General features: G+C 38.7%; 1 protein-coding gene across 1 annotated transcript; it reads right to left on the reverse strand.

The window, feature by feature from the left end:
- Positions 1-1,463: 1,463 nt before the first annotated feature.
- Positions 1,464-17,684, reverse strand: hsd17b12b (hydroxysteroid (17-beta) dehydrogenase 12b). The gene is made up of 11 exons (XM_070902078.1): positions 17,493-17,684; positions 11,188-11,234; positions 10,182-10,257; positions 9,340-9,447; positions 8,963-9,027; positions 8,105-8,149; positions 7,463-7,497; positions 6,050-6,131; positions 5,260-5,325; positions 4,912-5,061; positions 1,464-3,047 (listed from the first exon to the last, which is right to left on the reverse strand). The coding sequence occupies exons 1-11, from the start codon at positions 17,668-17,670 to the stop codon at positions 2,940-2,942; spliced, it is 960 nt and encodes a 319-aa protein (XP_070758179.1). The 5' UTR covers positions 17,671-17,684; the 3' UTR covers positions 1,464-2,939.
- Positions 17,685-19,133: the final 1,449 nt, after the last annotated feature.

Raw genomic sequence — 19,133 nt, forward strand, 5'->3', positions numbered from 1 at the left:
AGTAGAGAAGACAGACCACCAAACACATGTGTTGACATCAGCTTTATATATTAAGTTCAAAATCTTAGCATCAGGCAATATGAACATTTGGAAAAGAAATGCATTCATGTAAATAATAACAATAATAATAATAACAACTTGACCAGGTGAAAGTAATCCTCTGCAGAAAATCACAATAAAGAAAAGCATAATTACTTTGAAAATATGGATAAAATATGCAGAACAGTAGTTTGTTGCCAGCACCTTTTGACTAGCTCTTAGAAGCGCTCCATCACAGTTCTTTAGTGTCTTGACTCAGTCTCATCCATGGCCATATATGGTGTCCACCAGTGGCAACAGTTTTACCAAAATATCACCACCGTCAGAGGTTTTAACTCGGCACAGTCTGCATCCGTAATACTGCTGACATCTGTTGGTCTCCAGACTGGTTGCAGGGAAGCCAAATAGGTCAAACATGCCACAGTCATGCCAGAACTTCCTCTGGAGGAGCTCATCTGGTACTCCTCCTCAGGCTCTCCACAGTCTGCAGGAAGGAGCGTTCGGCTTGGTCCTCCTCCAAGGTGGAGCAGTCCTCCTCCTCCTCCTCGATGATGCCACACTGTACGCAGCGGAGGCGGGGCTCGCGTTGTCCAGCCCTGCAGACACAAGCTGTGGCCAGAGACTGGGGGAACTCCTCCATCACCAAAGGCAGCAGATGGGCAGGGAGCGTGTCCATGCTGGTCGCCATGGTGAACGGTGGCCCAAATGTGAGGATGGTGAGCTGCACAGTGAAGCCCTAGAGTAGATGTGGAGTAGGATGTAGGATTTTTAAAGCCTTTTGTTAAAGATTCTGGTGTATCTGATCAGCTGTCTTCAAAGGTTTTGGTACAGAAGATCCCAAAAAAAATTGACAAAGAATTGTGAAAAATATGAAATACAATACTCAATCAGTGAGAGCTGTTTAATATTCAGTCCTGAGGGTTCTGCTTGATGAGAGATGATTTGAGAGATCCTGTTTTTCTCTTTTTCCAATCTGCTCTTCGCTCTGGAACTCTGCTGTGTCTGAGCGAGCCGTGGACTCTGAGCACCACTGAGCTCTTCTTTATATACATCTCTACAACCCACTCGTTTCTTCCTTTGGGCATCCCTCCACACACAGAGCTCCTCTCCCCTCCTACATTCTCAGTGATGACACATTTCCGCAGCTTCCATACCAGAGCACCGGAATAATCTCCCAGAAACTGTTGGCATGGGAACCGGACGGTGATGTTTGGGAGGGAAGAGGCAGAACGTGAAAAAGCAACACATTTGGTATGGACTGTGAAAATGACGAATAATGGTAAAATCACTCAAGGAAGTTATATGAGCTGATTGATAGGTTGTAAAAGGGTATAATAAAACATGGGTATATAAGGCGTTTTTATTACACAGAAGAGTTTGTGGACTTTTTACAGTGAATTCTTGGGTGTGAAGGTAGCCGACAGACATGCCAGTGGCTCATAAGGAGATTTACAGACATTTTACACTTTTTACATGTGATATCTGACAAAACCCATTATGGAATTAATACTAGAACTCTTCTCGTCGGGCCTTTCCATGAATTTAGTATAAAATAGTCTAAAATGTGTCCCCTCCGTGCTCTAAATCTTACAGCCATGACACAGAATGTAAGAAGTCAGAACAGACAGATGACTTGATGAAGTTATTTGAATTGATATTTATTGATGGCTGAAAGTACAAATGCAATGAAGTTTTTTTTATTTTTTCTATATAGTCAGTACATTCCAATGGTATCCAGATGTTCTGCTTTGATCTGGTTTCACCCCAAACAACATGCATCCCAGGTATCAGGAATATGCCATCACCCTTGAGAAAAGCCTTGGAACGGAAGTTGGTCCCTGCACCTAAACAGTTTGTATGCTTGAAATGTCAAGTACAAATTCTCCATCGGGATTAAAACACCATAACTTAAAGCCGATATCTGAGCCACAAGCAGAGATTTTACACTATTTCATTGGTTTGTCTCATCTGTTTGGTTTGGTTTAACATTTTAGAAAATCAAACAACACGGGTGAAAAGATGCATCACGCACTGTATTTTGAGAGAAATTTCTGGAATTTTCAGATAGACGCCAGTTGTAAGAGTGGATTTGAATATCAATTTAGTATGTAAAGAAAACACATTTTAATATTCTACCACAACTTCTCCGTCTGTGCTGGCTATTCCTCTACAGAGCCTCATCTTCATTTTTACAGATGAAATGTAGTTTGGTTAAATTATGCATGCGGTCCCTTCACCACCACATCAATACTGCTGAGAAAATATTAAGACGAAAAAAGCAAACAAGACATCTTTAATGATTTTGAGTTGGTGCTCAAGAAGAAAGGTGTTAATCTGGGTGCTTTGAAACATCTATGAAATGACAAGAAAAACCCAAAAGAATGAGGAATTAAGAAAGCTATTAATATTACAAAAACATTTACCACCTTTTAAATCTTGATAACACATTGTTTAAGTGTTCTAGAAAATGTTAACAGTAAGTACAACCTCCAGTCTTCTACTTAATAGCTTTAAGCTAGTCCACATATTCACAGGAGGCTCAAAGATACAAACACACAGAGGCCTCCACTCGCAGACACATCCAAATTATCTACACCCTTCCCTTATCATGGAGGCTTAATTTTGGATCATGTTTTGAAGACTGAACAATACTTTTGGGAATTGTTTTTCGTTTTCACCACTTTGTTCAGTATGTTTCACACAGCTGTTTGGATTGAATACATGTAGCCGCAACAGTGGCCAGATACTGCCTCACATCATCCATGACTGGGAGTATCAGAGGGAGGGAAACTGAGATGTTGCCCAGAAACTGTCACATTTTCTCTTCTTGCTCCATGATGATGGTAGTCGGACGAGTCATTAGCACAGTTGCCCCCCCCTGTCTGCTGCTGACGATCCATCTATCCCTGCTTTTGCTTCTTGAGGTAACGAGCACGCTGGGACAAACCCATCCCCATCACGTAGCTGTTGAGGATCTTGGCAGGGAGCAGAGCTGTAGTCACCCAGCCCTTCAGAGGGAAATTACATGGTCAGCTGGTGGCATTTACAAATAACAGATTAGCATTCATTATTAATTTCCAACCCACAGGAGCAACAACTGTGGCAACCAAATTTGTGCAAAGGAAAATGCTGTTTTAATGCTCATGCTTCAATGCTCAAATGATGCATAACTTACAGCCATTTTGGTACAAGTCTCTGCAAACTTAAATATCCATTTCAGCATTTTTAAAACCTTATCTCATATCTGATGATATCTAAAGTTACAATACAATCCCTTGGTTTTTTTTTGTAACGACCAACATTAAACATGGTACACTTATCTCTCTGGACAAATTCATTCAGCTGTTAGCTTTTCACCTAATTTTTATAAATCATGCATAAGTAGGCAGTTCAAATTACAGCAATAAAACCTTTTCTGCTTTACCCATAATGTCAGTTCACTCAACTTTAACAGCTTCTCAGACAACAGTGTGGCACTTGAAACAGTTGATTTTTGTTCTGAAGAAACCCCCACTGTTTTTAATCCTCTTTTTAAGTAAGGAGCAGTTTTATGAAGCGTCATAAACGGTTCTTTCATCGACTTAAACATTACCATATTCAATTAATTACCAAAAGATTTCCTTTTAATTGCATTCTTTTTGTTCGTCATGCTAATTTACTTTAAAAGATGAAATTTGTTATTTTTCTAAAATGATACATTATTGAATTTATTAGAATTATTAGACTCTTTGTAAGCGCCCATATCAATTTAATTTTATTATTCAAGGTCTTTTACCATGAAATCTGAAATTGTGCAACCAAATAACATATAAACAAACCAACTACAGCAAAGATGACAAAACATGTACTGTTGTCTGTGAACATGTAAAAGGTTGCAGATTGAGTCTAAATTAGATACGGGTGAACTGTGGATTATTACTGGGATATGGGCAAAGCTGCACTGCACAATTGAAGGGAGAGGCAATGTAGATAATCAGAGCAGACACTACTTGTCGGCAGCTTGTGGTTTAGTGAAATATTGGGGCAGATGACTGGAAAGATCTGCGCTGAGTTTATGTTATCTGCACAAAAACGGTTGACTGCACAGGATTAACAAAGGCTTGTTTATGCTTAATATGATTTATTGACCAGCTGTAATGCTGAAATGGATGGTGTTGTTATTTATATGTATATCAATAAACATGATCATTGATATTCAGGCTGCATAGTTCAACAATATCCAACTCAACATAGAGGGACTGGAAGGAGAAAATTACTTGCTCTCCGTTACCCCTGCTAAAATGAACACGCCTGAAAAATCGTAACTAAATTTGTGTTTCCGTTTCATTCCTGACGCTTGTGTCTCTACAGAGTAATTACTGTGTTGGGATGCAGACAAAGCTGCAAGGTAGTGGAGCATCCCACTCCATTATTTCAGAGGATGTTTACCTTTTGACAGATGCTTTAGCAACTGTTGACACAACATTAATTTAGTGAATGTAGATGAGCAGGTAGGAAGCTCTTTTGTGTAAAGTGAAATTACAGCCCGATGAGGTTTCGGTCTTGTTGCCAAGGGAGACCTTGACTATCTGTGACACGATTCTCACTTTTTCTAATGAGTGTTATGCTGTACCAGATCTATTACTGCAGAGAAACCAGTTGTGTTAGAGTCGTATCACTCCAGCTGTGCTTCCATACCTGCCAAATACTTGAGGTACATTTAAATGTAGTACATTTATATAAATCAGGAAGATTTGGCCTGCGGTGTGATTTTAAGTTCCAACAGGCTGAAGCACTTTCAGGTCAAATGAAGATTAAAAAAAAAGAATACATGGAATGCATTTACATAAGTCTCTGTGTTCTTAGCTACCAGCATTACATACCCAGACTTACCATAATGGCATGGGGCAGGTAGCCGTTGGTCTGGGTTTGTAGCCCCACAGTGTTGAGCTCAGCTGAAACGTAGCGCTCTGGGCTGGGCTTGTCCAGCGTAGCCCGTCGGATTTTACTCAGCTTGGTTGCAACAAAAAATGGCAGAACACTCTGGGAAAAGAAGAAAGAAACACAGTTACATTAATGAACAAGTTTCATATCTCGGTAAAGTATAGATAGTGTTGAGACAACATTATTTTTCATAACCCTCGATTTTCCTTCAAATTGCATTTTTAACTATAGTTATGAACCACCAAACAAAACCATGTGGGCTTGTTGCAGAAGAACAAGAGTTGGTTCATGATTTACCTGGATGATGATGCCTTTGCTCTTGTATTCAGCTTGCAGTCCTCGAGAAAAGAAGTCCACAAATGCCTATATAAGATAAAGGCAGGTCATTAAGATAAAAACTAAAATTTCAGTAAAAAGAAAAATAACACAAAAGAACACAAAACTTGCTGTATAAAAACTGGCAAAGAGTTCATGTAAAATGTACTTTCACAATGTTAATGGCAGGTGCAATGAATTGAGATGATTAAATTGAGTGTTAAATGTAAGATTCACCATACATGAATTTTAGATGCACTTTTAAACTTGCATTGCAGAAACTGGGATTTAGCAGATAAACATGACCCAGTATTAAGACACCAGCAAATTAATCAGCTGAAACTGTGAACAGCAGGCTGTTTTTAAGCTAACAAACACACATGAGACGGTTATAAAACATTATGACACCACATGCTCCTATAAACATTTTTAATTGGTACACTACCTCGGGACCCGAGTTAGTCACCGACTTATTTATGTTCAACAATTAAAACAGCAAATATGAAGAAAGACGATCCCTTTATAATCACTTTATCCCTACATCCAAATAAATGTTGAACTAACACCTATAGTCATCAGCAGATAAGTTTTGCCTCAATATATGTTGGTGGATTTGACAGAATAATTCATAACATGAGGACAAAGATGGATTTCTCCTCAGGGACCACAGTATATGGGAAGATGTAAACCGTTTATGAGGCTGGGATGCGTCTATAGATAGCTCTGCAGTTAACACTTGAAGAAAAGGTCATAAAGCATGTATTGCAATTACCTTGGAGGCAGAGTAGACAGTGAGGAGAGGAACAGGGTACATTCCACTAGCAGAAGAGATGTTGAGGATGGCCCCCTTCTTCCTGGAAACACAGGAATATAAATAAATGCTCTTTTACACTGAGAAAAAAACAAAGAATGAGCCAAACAGGATGCAATGCAACAAACACTTCAGCCTGAGATCAATCCCAGAATGAAAAGAGAACATGGAACTGTGTGTGCTGGCAAGTTGAACCCAAACTGGTCTTGTTGTACATCAAAGAGGAGCTGGTGGATATTGATAAGATCAAAGATACAGTAACATCAATACCTTAATATTTACAATCTGAGGATCTGAGGATATTTTTGCTCCAGCCGGTAGTCCTTTCATACAATATTTAATCTAAACTAGAGATTTCAGACTTAATTTCACTCATCTACAACAGTATATAGTGTACATCCGCTGTAATGCAGACTTTAAGACATATACGTCCCATCACAACATTACAATACAACATTCCTAAAAAGTAAGAATCCTGTTGATTAACACTATTAGCTATTGTAAAAATTAATTATTTAAAAGTGTGCACACACACACATCAGTGTAGATCTGGAGGGTGCAATGTTTGATTGAAAGTCAATCTTGATTGCATATAAGCTTTGCTTGTCTTTAGGTTTATTCACTAAACAGATCAGTTCCTTTACTATCAACTGACGTGCTGCTACGACTGGCGATCGAGGTATATCAAAATATGGTAAATGTATGCAAAATTATGATTAAATGATCAAATTGATCTTCAGTGTAATTAAAGGAATAATTCAACATTTTAGGAAATCACTGTGTCCAGCACAGAAGTAGTCCGGCACATAACCACATAAAACCAGTTATTATTATTACACTTCAGTTTTTACACAGATGAAACAAACAAGATATAACGTGTTGATTAGTGAGTTTTAGAGGTTGTTGGTTAGGCAGAGTTTCTTTACTTTTGATAGAGCCAGGCTAGCTGTTTCCTCCTGTTTCCAGTCTTTGTGCTAAGCTAAGTGTCTCCTGGCTCTAGCTTTATATTTAAGATATGAGAGTGGTATCTATTTTCTCATCCAAGCTATTCCTTTAAATATCTACTACGATGTCAAATACAATTCTTCACATGTAAAATGGAAAAAGAACCAAAATTAGTCATTGATTTAGATAAAACTATTTTATAAAATGATAACATGATATGATCATATCATCACAATACCATTTAAACATAATAAATCTTTAGTAATTAACACCAGCACACATGCATTAAGCAACACATAGGGCTGGATGATAAATAGGTAATTCAACAACATTACTTAATAACGTTTGTGCTGGAGTTGATGACTAAAGATTCACAGACATCAGTGATGTAATAACAAATCACTTACTGCTCAAGTCAGACAAACTCACCTCTCCACCATGCGAGGTAAAACAAGTCGTGTCATCTGGAAAAACAACGGAAAGGGAAAGAGAGGGAGTGAGAAACCAAGTAAAAGTCTATTAATGTGTGTGGGTTGTGGACAAGAGTGTGGAGGTGTGCATCCACATTTGTAAAAGTGTGTGTGTGGGTTGTGTGTGGAGAGGTGATTGGGGAGGGAAGACAAAGAGAGAAAGGAAATGATAATGATAGCAGAGGGAGCAGTTTAAAGAAATATTGAATGACATAAATTAAGTGGTAAGAGAGTGGGTGGACTCTAGCTGTTGTTCTGGGAACTGCCGAACATGGAGAATAGGGACGGAAGTGACTTACTATGCTTTATGTCACTGTGTTGTGTTGGTGTGTGTGTGTGCGGGGGGGCGGTCTGCCGGACTACCTGACAGTGGATCTAACTATCTCAGCCGTCCACTTGGACAAACTTAATGACTTAAAGGCAACCCAGACGTCACAGTGAGACATGCGACAGACATTTACAAGTCCAAGTCTACAGAGTCCATGCTGTGCACGCTGACACTGAACCACTTATTTAGGATAATCCCTGCTCGGTGTCTCCACGTTGACTTTATGAGAGTATCTGAAAACATTTCCACATGTTTTAAAATAATAACACTCACCTGGCACACTGATGTTATGTTAATGTTGACCATGGTGTCGATGAACTGAAACAAGAACAGAAGCATTACTACACTACAGTGTTTGTGATTTATTTATAGTTATCATTGATCAGAAATGTAGACAGTTTCATCCGTTCAAGTATTAACTGCAGGTATTAAAGATGTTATCTTGCGATTTTTTTAAAACACAAGATATCTGCTGAAATGCCAAAGGCTGTTCACCGCACACACATTCTCTCACAAATTAAAAGTTTAACTCCAACGCTGCCTTAGTCTGGTATGACCAGTAGCTTATGGTGGCTAATGTTAGCAAACTTTTTGTAGTTAAAGCTGTGTAACAAACAATACTGAGTCAGTTTGCTAACTTTACGACCCTTCTCCACGTGTGCTACTCTTTCACTATGCTTTTGCATTATCTGGTATTTGCAGTGGGCACCTTTCAGCAAAAACGACACAGGGAGCAAGATAGTACAATATTTGATAAGGTCTTACTCAGCTGGCCTCCTTTGTGCAGTTTTACTTTGTCTGAAGCTCAGTTCTATCTGCACATGAGGGCGCTTTTACCTATTTAACTCAAATTTATGAGGCGGAAAAATGATCTGAGAGCAAAACTTTCCAAACAGCTAACTGTAAAGGACCCAGTTTGTAGTAGAGCTAGACTGATCAAACTTAATAAACATATAAAACACATGACATACACCATATGTTGTAGGATGTGCTATTATTACCACTTCCATACTTTACAATCTCGTGAAATGTTAAAATGTTTCAAACTTACATTTCATTCTTCATATACATGTATGGTGTAATCATTTATACATTCATGGCAAATAGAATAACAATAAACTTTTAACTTACATTGTTGAGATTGGGGACGTTGAGGAAGAATTCAGGGTAAGAATAGGATATTCCAACATTGTTCACTGTAAACAAAAGAAAAACAACAGCACTGTCACATTCAAAATACTACATAATGTTGACAAAGTGATGGATGAAAAGAAGATTACATTTTTGTAATGTGGAGTGTTATTCCTCTTTCCAATCTTAGGAGGGCAGCAAAGGGCTGAAGAAGCCAGGATAAATTAACCTTTACGATTACATGAGAAACTTACATTTATCACAGAGGATTACACAGCATTCCTGATGATCCTTGATTCAGAGTTTGTCATCTCATAGGACCGGCACATTACATTTTATAAAAAGTGAGGTGGCCTCAGCACCTGCTGCAGTCTTACCCAATACTCCAATCTCCAGTCCTGCAAGTCCATCTTCAATCTTAGAGTAGATGTCTACAGCACTGAAGTCAGCTGCAATCGTTTTTGTCTCCACACCACATTTGCTCGCTGAGGGAATAAATATGCATAAACATTTAAATTTGCATATAAATATATATGAGAAACAATGAAAGACACAGGAAATTACTACTCGCTTGTGTAAAGCATTTATGAATGACCACATTGCTACCAAATAGTCACTTGGAAAAGGAAGAGCAGAGCAGAGAGAAAAATATTTAAACCCTGGAATAATCCGTCATCATCAATGAGGATATCCCTCCCTTAAGAGGAAGCTTTCATTTAATTGGATAGATTCACTTTCAGCTCCAGCAGGAGGCTTTACTGCCTCATAACCAAAAGCATAAGAGTCCTGCTGAATCTCCACTCAGTTGTGAAAAACACGCAATTCAATGCAATATCATTTAGTCTTTAATCATTTAGCCCTATTGGACTATCACACAGTGCAATATGGATGCAACATTTCAGGTTCGGGATAAATGAGGCCGTATAGCAGCATGGATCATTAAGACTGATTTCTAGTCTAGCAGCTGTCATACTTAACACTATATTAGTATTAGCCTTGTGCCTTTGGACCACAGGTACTGATGATTTCCCTTGACTGTAAGATGGGGGAATAGTTCGACTGATGGATTAAATAGAGTAATATTGAGCTACACACTGTATTTCACAGTGATTTGCATGAAACTCAACAGAAAAACATTCACTTTCTATTCATGTCTGGCAACATTTTTGTCTACATTTACACTGCATGTTTGAAAAAATAAAATAGAACAGGCACTCACAGATTGCCTTGGATACATCATCCAGCTTCTCCTGAGAGCGGCTGATCAGCACGATGGCAAAGCCTCTGCGGGCAAGCTGCAAACACCAAAATCAATTAACAAAAGGCGACACGTGTGCACTTCAACACATATTACTTTGGCCTGTAGTGATGATCAACCTGCAATTAGTCTAAAGTCTTCTTAAAACAACTTTTATATTCGGAAAGTCAATTCAGCAGGTGTACTATTTAAGTAGTCAGTTTGTAGATGTATTATATCTACAGATATATATTAAATCATTCACAAAGGTTTGCTTGACAATAGAGTTTTGTACCCGTTATGTTGGTTTTGCTGCTTGATGATGATCACATTTTCAACTGCATTCCTGTCTGAACGAAGAGGTGATGAAGTGTATATGGTGCTCCTTAATGCATTCATAATACGGACATGCTCAGCTAGAGCTTCATCACACTGGTCAGCCATGATTGTTTTGATCGAAAAAAGATCACGCACCAGCGTCTGTCTGCACGAGCACAGACATCTGACAGGTTTACTGCGTGTTTGTACACAGTGTGGTACAAAAGGGGGATTACCAGCAAGGAAGAGGGGGTGGGCTCTTCAGCTTCTGATCAATCAGTGTCTTTGGAATCGCTACGAACAACACAACTGGCTGGACACACCTGTCAATCACCTACCAGTGAGTTTGCACTCAGGAAGGCTACCAGCTCACCCAGCGTCCAACAGGTTTGCATTACTCAAACAAACGGAATAATGGCGGATTCTTCGAGGCCTCCGCAACTGCCGGATCGACCCATTGAAATAACAGATACACACCTAAATGTTCAAGCTTAAAAAACTAGATTACAGGTAGAAAACTCTATTTACAAGCACACCTTTATGAATGACTTAATAAGTGTTTGACAGAGACAGAGACAGAAATTCCACCCAACTCTCTCCCCCTCTTGTTTCACTGTAGTCCTCTGTTGTTTAGGAGTCTGAAAATTCCCAGAGACTGGGGGAATCTTACCTCCTCCGCATAAGCTTTCCCAATCCCATCTGTGGCTCCCGTCACAACTAAAAAAAGGAAAGGACAGATAGAGACTGAATTAGCAGGACAAAGTATATACTGTTTTAAATCAAATATGAAAACACAGAATTTAATAAGGTCAGGGCTCAATACAGGTCAGTCAAACATTTTTTAAGGGGCCTGGCTTTGTCCACGGGGGCATCGTCATGTTGACACAGGAAAAGGCCTTCCTGAATCTGTTGCTGCATAGGTGGAAGATTGTCTAAAATATCACTGAGCGCTGCAGCACCAAGGTTTCCTTTATTAAAGGAGCCTTTCCCGAACCATGAAAAGCCCTGGACCAAAATTAGACATTACAAACCTGGATAACCTTGACGTAGCCACACGTTTACTATATCTGCATTTGGCCTTAAACTTGTGGCAGTGAGCACAGTTTAGACAGACTTTTCTCTGTCTCTGTCTCTGTTAGCTTGAGCTGCTAGCGCTGTTTGAAGAAATATTTCCTCAGGAGAAAATAATTTAAAATTTGAGGCCAGGGATGTTTTGCCTCTCCCGCTGCAGACTCACAAGTACAGATTTGTTTTCTTTACCCTCCTTAGTGTGAGATTTAAAATGAAGACGAAACACCAAGGGAAACACATTTTAACACTTGAAAAACAGTGCAGGAGATGTAAGCAGTGCTAGCCACCACAGATGAACAGACAAAGAGCGCCACCTTAAGGAACTTTTATCACCACAAGTGATTCATGGAAAGTGCAGTGCAAAACCACTAATGATGACCAAGCACGAAAAGCTTTAGAAAAATAAAATACATTGACTTTCAAGGGTAAAAGGCTGAATGTCAGCATAGACAGATGTACTGCAGCACGAGGTACGAGGTGAATAAGGAGGACAAAGAGAGAGAGGGGGAGAGGGAAAGTTAGGTCCTCTCTGTCATCAGTGGCAGTCGAGCGAGCGGATGCCCTGGAACTGCCTGGCACAAACAGCAGCAGCAGCAGGAGCCTATTTTTAGCAATTCCCATCTTTCAGAAGGAACTATTCATCACACCTCTGGCTAAATATAACAAAAAGTAGATGGGGAGTGGGATGGAGAGTCAGGGCGTTACAATATGTCCCTGTGTAACCTGAAAGAGCTTAAAGAGCAATATTCATCTTATCCTTGTGTAAACTGTATTGTTCGTCATCTTATGTTTTTAGGTGTACATTGTGTGTAATTACAATTCTGTTCTTATTTTATGTTGTTTTGTTCTTTCTTTCTTTTGCATTGTGGTTTAGACCTACTTGTGAGAGTGAAGTGCACTTAGGGTGGGAATATTGGTGGGTTGGTTAGGTCAAATCAAACCACATCAGTTTGGCTGGGTGCACTGAGCAGCGCAGCCTCTAGGGTCCGCTAACGGGGCTTTTAGATTCTTAGGCTCATTAAATACTACATGCGAGGTGCACCGACATACGTGCAATCTCAAAACAAAAGAAGATTAAAGATTAGAAGTCTATTGACAAAAAAATGTCATTGTGGTTCGGCATTATTTTGGTTATTTGTGATCTGCTGCCTGGCTCAGTAAAATATAAAGACTTCTTGTCCTATTTTTGATGGAAACTGAGGCGGGCAGGAAATCAGACACAGGAACTAAATAAAACGCCCTGTGTAGACTCCCGATCGAGGGGTATGAAGCTGTGTGACGTCACAGCTGTGCCCGGTGGAATCAAGTAGTAAAGCTTCATCTGTTGTGTTTGAAGCACCTTTTGTGATTTGTGATATTGGGCTACATAAATAAAATTGACTATATGCTGGAGTAGGTAATTGCTGAGATTGCTGTGGCACTAATAACCGAGTTGGCAGCCCGTCATGACTGAATAAATGTAACTGAAGGCGAAAAACAGTGAATAATGACGGTGATGAAGAAACTGTTTTTAATGTGGACCCGTCACATCATGGCCAATACCTGATCTGCCTAATAAGGTCAGTATCAGCGTTGCTACCGATGTGGCATATTGGCTGAGTGCATCCCTAATTAAATCGATTTTCTTTTTTACTCCATAGCATGTTTTTTTTTTTGAGAATTAGAAGCATTTAACAAACATTATATACATCATGATTACTATTGTAAATATGATATTTTTTTATCACGACAAAGCACAGTCATATCGCTGAGCACTGCACACCTGATGTTTTCATGAAATGTTATTTGTGCTGTTGCCGCAATGTCTAATTCAAATATCCCTGCAGAGATAATAAAGTTTATTTTAAGCAAATATTTTATTTTGACAATACTATTCATTGCTTCTCTTACTCATCTGTCTATCGGCCCTTTGCTGTACCCATCTCCCCTTTGTGTGATCTTCCTGAGTACAGATGATGCTGAGGTGCTAAGCATCCTCTAGGGCTGCAGCAGAGCCAAACAGAAGGGAGAGGGGGAGGACAGAGGAGAGAAAATGACAAACACGAACATGGGGGATCCTGGGGGCAACTAAAAATAGCACAGAGAAGAGGAGGGCAGAGTGATGGAGAGTCTGCAGGCACAATGATGAGGGAAACATAGGCTGGGTTATTTTTAGTTGTTTTAAGAATGAACTGTTTTGCAGTCGGAACAGAAAAAAAAGCTTTTACAGCTGAGTGCATGTTCCCTTCAGTAAAAAAAAACAAGATCTATTTTAGGGACTGCTGTCTTCTGCAAATGTAGGTTAGACTGGCTAGGTGTTCTGATGATAGTGCTACTATGTGTCACCATTTGGGTGTTGGGTTTGATAGCCAACATCACTTTATTGTTGCACATAATTAAAGGACTTTTCAAGAAGACATAATGAGGATTTGCCCAACATACCCCATTTGTTAATATTTGTGACAATATAAGCCAAGTCCTGACCTACTTCCAGACTTGCTTTCTTTCCACTCGGGGAGTAACACAACCAGCATTTGTAACAAACCATTTCATGCAGAAATAAAACTTAATCGTTTATTTGTTTCAATCAAACGTCAAACATTGTCTGGTACCACCTTTACAAATGTGAGAATTTGCTGCTTCTCTCCTCTGTTTTATATCATCAGTAAACTGAATGTCTTTGGGTTCTGGACAAACACAACATTTGAAGATCACTTTGAGCTTTGGGAATTCATACTGGGCATGTTGTGCTATTTTCTGTAATTCTCTAATTTTATACTACAAAATGATTGATTGTAGATTAACCAATTGTGAAAATAGTCATTAGTTGCAGCCCTAATGTAATTTAACATTGCACCAAGCACTACTAGAACAATCAAAATAATAAAATAATTTACAACCGTATCTGACAACAATGACTATTATTATAACAAATGAAACCATTGTAATGTGTGCGTATGTTGGATGAGCAACAATGTCCAAGCCCTGATAAGCAAGACAGATGCTATTTTGTGCCACCAACAGGTTCGTATTTATTGAGTGATTTGTGCAATTTAAGTGGTAGAACCTAACGCCATACACTCACAAGTTTTACAATCATTTATTGTTACTATATAATAAGGCAGCTATATTATTAATAACTGAAGCATTGTGTCAGACAGGAAGACACCATTTGATTGGGATACCACTACAATGGCTGTAATACTGCCACAGACTATCTTTCTCTCACTCACACACACAGAAAAAAGGGAGATGTGGGTACCAGTGAACCAGAATCTCGAGGACCATGCGTCTCATTCATGAATGGCTCTGGTCCGGTTACATAATCAGGCCGTCCTCTCAATCAAGTCCACTTCACTGACACAAAGTTTGTGAATGAAAGCAGCAGCCGAGGCAAACGAGCTCCTTTGCCTCATTGGATATTCTGAATCATTTTGCATGTGTAATCCAAAAATAAAAACCCGTCTGATGCGTTTCCATTTTTAGCTGCACACAAAAAGATCAAAGGCAACTCGAGCTCGCATCCTCAAAACATTTGGGTTTCTCTGGCAGACTGATGTGACTGTGACTGTGACTGCACGGGTTGGAAACGACTGCTCGCAATCAAGACTGGTAAAAATGTTAAAATACGGGGAGCCCAGTGTCCAAGTAAAAAGGTAAATACACACATTAAATAATTTAGGATTGTGAAATATACACTATTAACAAGCGCTCTTCATCTTGTTATTTCCACTGACAATGTAGGATGCAATGTAATATAACAGTATCTAAAAACACTAATACCTTGTACAGCTTTTTTGTATTATGATGTGAACCTTGAACACCAGACTCGCCAACATTAAATCAATCCCTTCAGTCTGTTCAAACTTCCAAGGTTCACTCAGTGGGCATGCTGGACAGTATTCAGTCTGGTTTGATAATCCCCTCGCTGTAATCCAATCTACAAGATTTACTACAGTTTACACCAGATGACAAAAGGCTGATCATTCCCTGCCCATTCCTCATTTCATGTGAAAAGTACCACAGACTAACAGTGTAGGCTGCTGTTGCTCAGGCAAAGAAGCCACGTGTAACAAGTATGTGCTGAAGGAGTATCAGAAGGCTGGAGACTTCCCAATCACCAGTGTGAACCATTAAACAGTCGGGGTTAGCTTATTATGCAAGACAACCGTGACACAGCGCAACAGCACAGTACTGCACAGGTGCTTCATGACATGTTCAAAGAACAAAATTGACTTCATTAAAGAAAATAACCTGTACAATCAAATGCAATCCAAGACAAGTTTTACCTTTACAAAGTTTATGATGGTCAGTTGTTGTTGACATTGTTGGAAATGTGTAAATTTAACTATATGTTTATTCCTGAGGTCATAGTTAAAGGTGGTGTCATACAGGACTACATTATATTGAGAGGTGTTTCTAATTTTTTGGTCCTTCACATTTCCACTCTTGAGGGGGGCCCCCCCCCCTCAATATAATGCACAACACCATCACTATTTATTGTAAAAAATAATCTAAAATCATGTTCTCAAATTGAGGGTGTATCTAATATAGAACTATTTTGTTAACTGGTTAAAGTAAAGTAAACTAATTCAGGAAGAATTTCAAGACAAAGATTGTAAAACTACAGGAACATTGCAAATAGTATTCATGGATATACATATTATAGACGGTGTTTCCTTAATACAGTTCCTCATGCAGGTTGGTCCAAGACTTCCAGGCCTTCATTGCTCAGTGGTTTATTATATATATATATATATATATATATATATATATATATATATATATATATATATATGATCATCTGAAACGGCCAAACAAGACTTGTTGGTACATCCAAAACAAAATGTGCTAAAGTTAAATGCTACGTTTAAAAGCTATTTAAATAAATATGTTGTTTGCTGTTGCCATAAATAATCAAACACACATCAAAGTATTATTGCCAAATTAAACTGGAGACAACAAGTGTAAGGTTGTTAAAAGCTGAGCTGCTGCACACATCACCTATAAGCATGATGTTGGATGTGGTCAGAGATGCAGCAGACTATAACTTTCTGCCAGAAGAGGTCAGTGAACAGTGCTGTTAAAGCTTCATGTTCAGTTACTCTTTCACAGTGACACAAAGGTATTTCAGGCTAAGTTTAAGTAAAATGTGACTATGAATAACCAACAAGGTAAAAGACAAGAGATGTGATGTGTAGAATAAAAAGTAAAAACAAATTAATAATAGTAATGAATTTGGAGAAGCTCCTTTGACATTGAACATTGAATATAACCAGTAAAACGTGTTGGAGAGGTTTAGATCTGAAAATGAATATTCATGTGAGGTGTGTGGATTAGAGACAGAAACTATTTGTTGTTTTTTTTCTGACATTTTGGCAGCTTGGATTGATATTTAAAGAAAGGATGGCTGGTTAATACAACCGTACAGCAGAGACATTTTCCTTAGTTTCACAAGCACTTCAGGTTCAAATGAATGCTCATCTAAACAGTGACACCCCTGTACCAAAACGAAGATTCAATTCAATTCAATTCAATTTAATTTATATAGCGCCAGATCACAACAAAGGTCATCTCATGACACTTTACAAATAGAGCAGGTCTGACTGACTCTTTATAATGTTATTACAGAGACCCAACTGTTCCCACCATGAGAAAGCACTTTGGCCACAGTGGCCAGGAAAAACTTCCTTGATTGTTAATAACACTTGTGAAACTTGTCATAACTAAGAAGAAATGGACTCCAATAATAACTCTGACTATGTTTATACGGTATGGTAGCTTGGTAATTATGATACTTTATCAATTTTATCAATGTTTGCAAATGATGTTTGTGCGGTTTAAATAAAATTAAAAAGAAATTAAAAACTTGAATGACATAAAACATCTTATCTTTAACGTTATTGTTCCTATACAGTTTCTCACCTGCCCACTTCCCAAGTGTGGTGGGTGACACGAGCCGTCCGTTGCCCAGCACCCACACTCTGATCCCGGACAGCAGCCGGCACACGGAGCACACAGACAGCCAGGCCGCGGTCAGAGCACCGAGGCAGAACAGCGGCGTCTCCACGGCCCGAAACACAGCTTCTGCGCTGGACGACATAGCTGCACTGCACACGCCTCTGTCTGTATATGTGATGATGCTAAATCCTGGATTTATAATGTCTGTATTAATGTAATAAGAACGGCTCAAAGTGCAAATGCATGCGTCAAAAAGGATTTAGGATATCACTTCCGCGTTGGACGCTTCCGCATCAGCGCTTGGCTGTCTGTGATTGGCCAATTTTCTTGTTCTTTTTCTGCTTTGACGGCAAATTGCAACAAACCAGAGCATTACTACCACCTACTGTTACCACAGTCCTCCCTGTCATCAGTCCCGTATTTTGTAAAAATGTCAAACGTATGTGAAACGGCATTTCCTGAGCTGTTATGTTGTTTTACTGTTTATGCTTTTCTTGCCACTTTCCTCTTCAGTTTCTTATGTAATAGGCCTTGCTGTGTTACTAATGATTAAATAAACAAAAACAATAATACTGTGTTTCACAGTCATCCAGTTTCACCCTGCAAGGTTTTACAGTGAGGTTTAAAGATTTAAATATTTTTATATACACAGTATAATCTAACACATCAGATGCTTTTCTTTCCTTCTTTCACACACACATCCATTTTTTTTTATCTTATATATTTGTCTCCTCATCCCAGAACCTCTGCAGCTTTATTAATTCTTAATTACATATCATTATATATAATTCATGTCCTATCTTTCTGCTTTGCCTTCCTCAGGTAAATATCAGCAATGTGTATTTTCACAATTGCTTAGCATTTTTTCTACACCTTCAGCAGTCCACTCTTTACACCGTTGTCTGATCTTCTTCATGTTTCTAATAGTCGCACACACCTTTTCCATAAGTGTCCAACAATTTCACTTTGACGTCAAACTGCTCTTCTACCAAGCAACTGCAGCTCTTTGTAAATTCTTTGAATTTCTGTAATGGGTGTTTCTTCTAAATTTCTTTCAGTGTTTTATATTTGTTCTTGACAGCCTCACTCATCGTTCTACCGTGAGACTGTATCACTACTCCTTCTACCTGCTGCCTCTTTTACAGTTTGTATGTCTGTCATTGTACATGCATCATGATTTGTACACATTAAGTAGTCATGCCAAACCTGCAGGCTGTGTTTGTAACCAGTTCGGTAAGATGCTGGACTCTTTGCATTACAGTGCATAAGATGTAAATATTTTAGATTTGTTCATATTTTTGCAGCTTAAGACTAAATACAGTATATATATTAAAACACCTTTGCCGTGCAAAATAATACTTTCAAACCTGATCATTGATGGTGTATTGATTTCTACAGACTGCATTATTGATCACTGTGAACTGAGCAGTTTTCAGATGTTTTATAAGTTATGAAAAATCAACTTTTTAGTTGTTGTTGCTGTTGAGTATGTTAAAATATCTTGTTTGAAAATGCAACAACAAAAATCCAACATGAAAATCCAGCTGTTCATGATTATGAATATTATACTACCAGACTCAGTATTCTACCACTGTATAGACTGTT

This window comes from Enoplosus armatus, chromosome 1 (assembly GCF_043641665.1).
Source record: "Enoplosus armatus isolate fEnoArm2 chromosome 1, fEnoArm2.hap1, whole genome shotgun sequence".
Lineage (NCBI taxonomy): Eukaryota > Metazoa > Chordata > Actinopteri > Centrarchiformes > Enoplosidae > Enoplosus > Enoplosus armatus.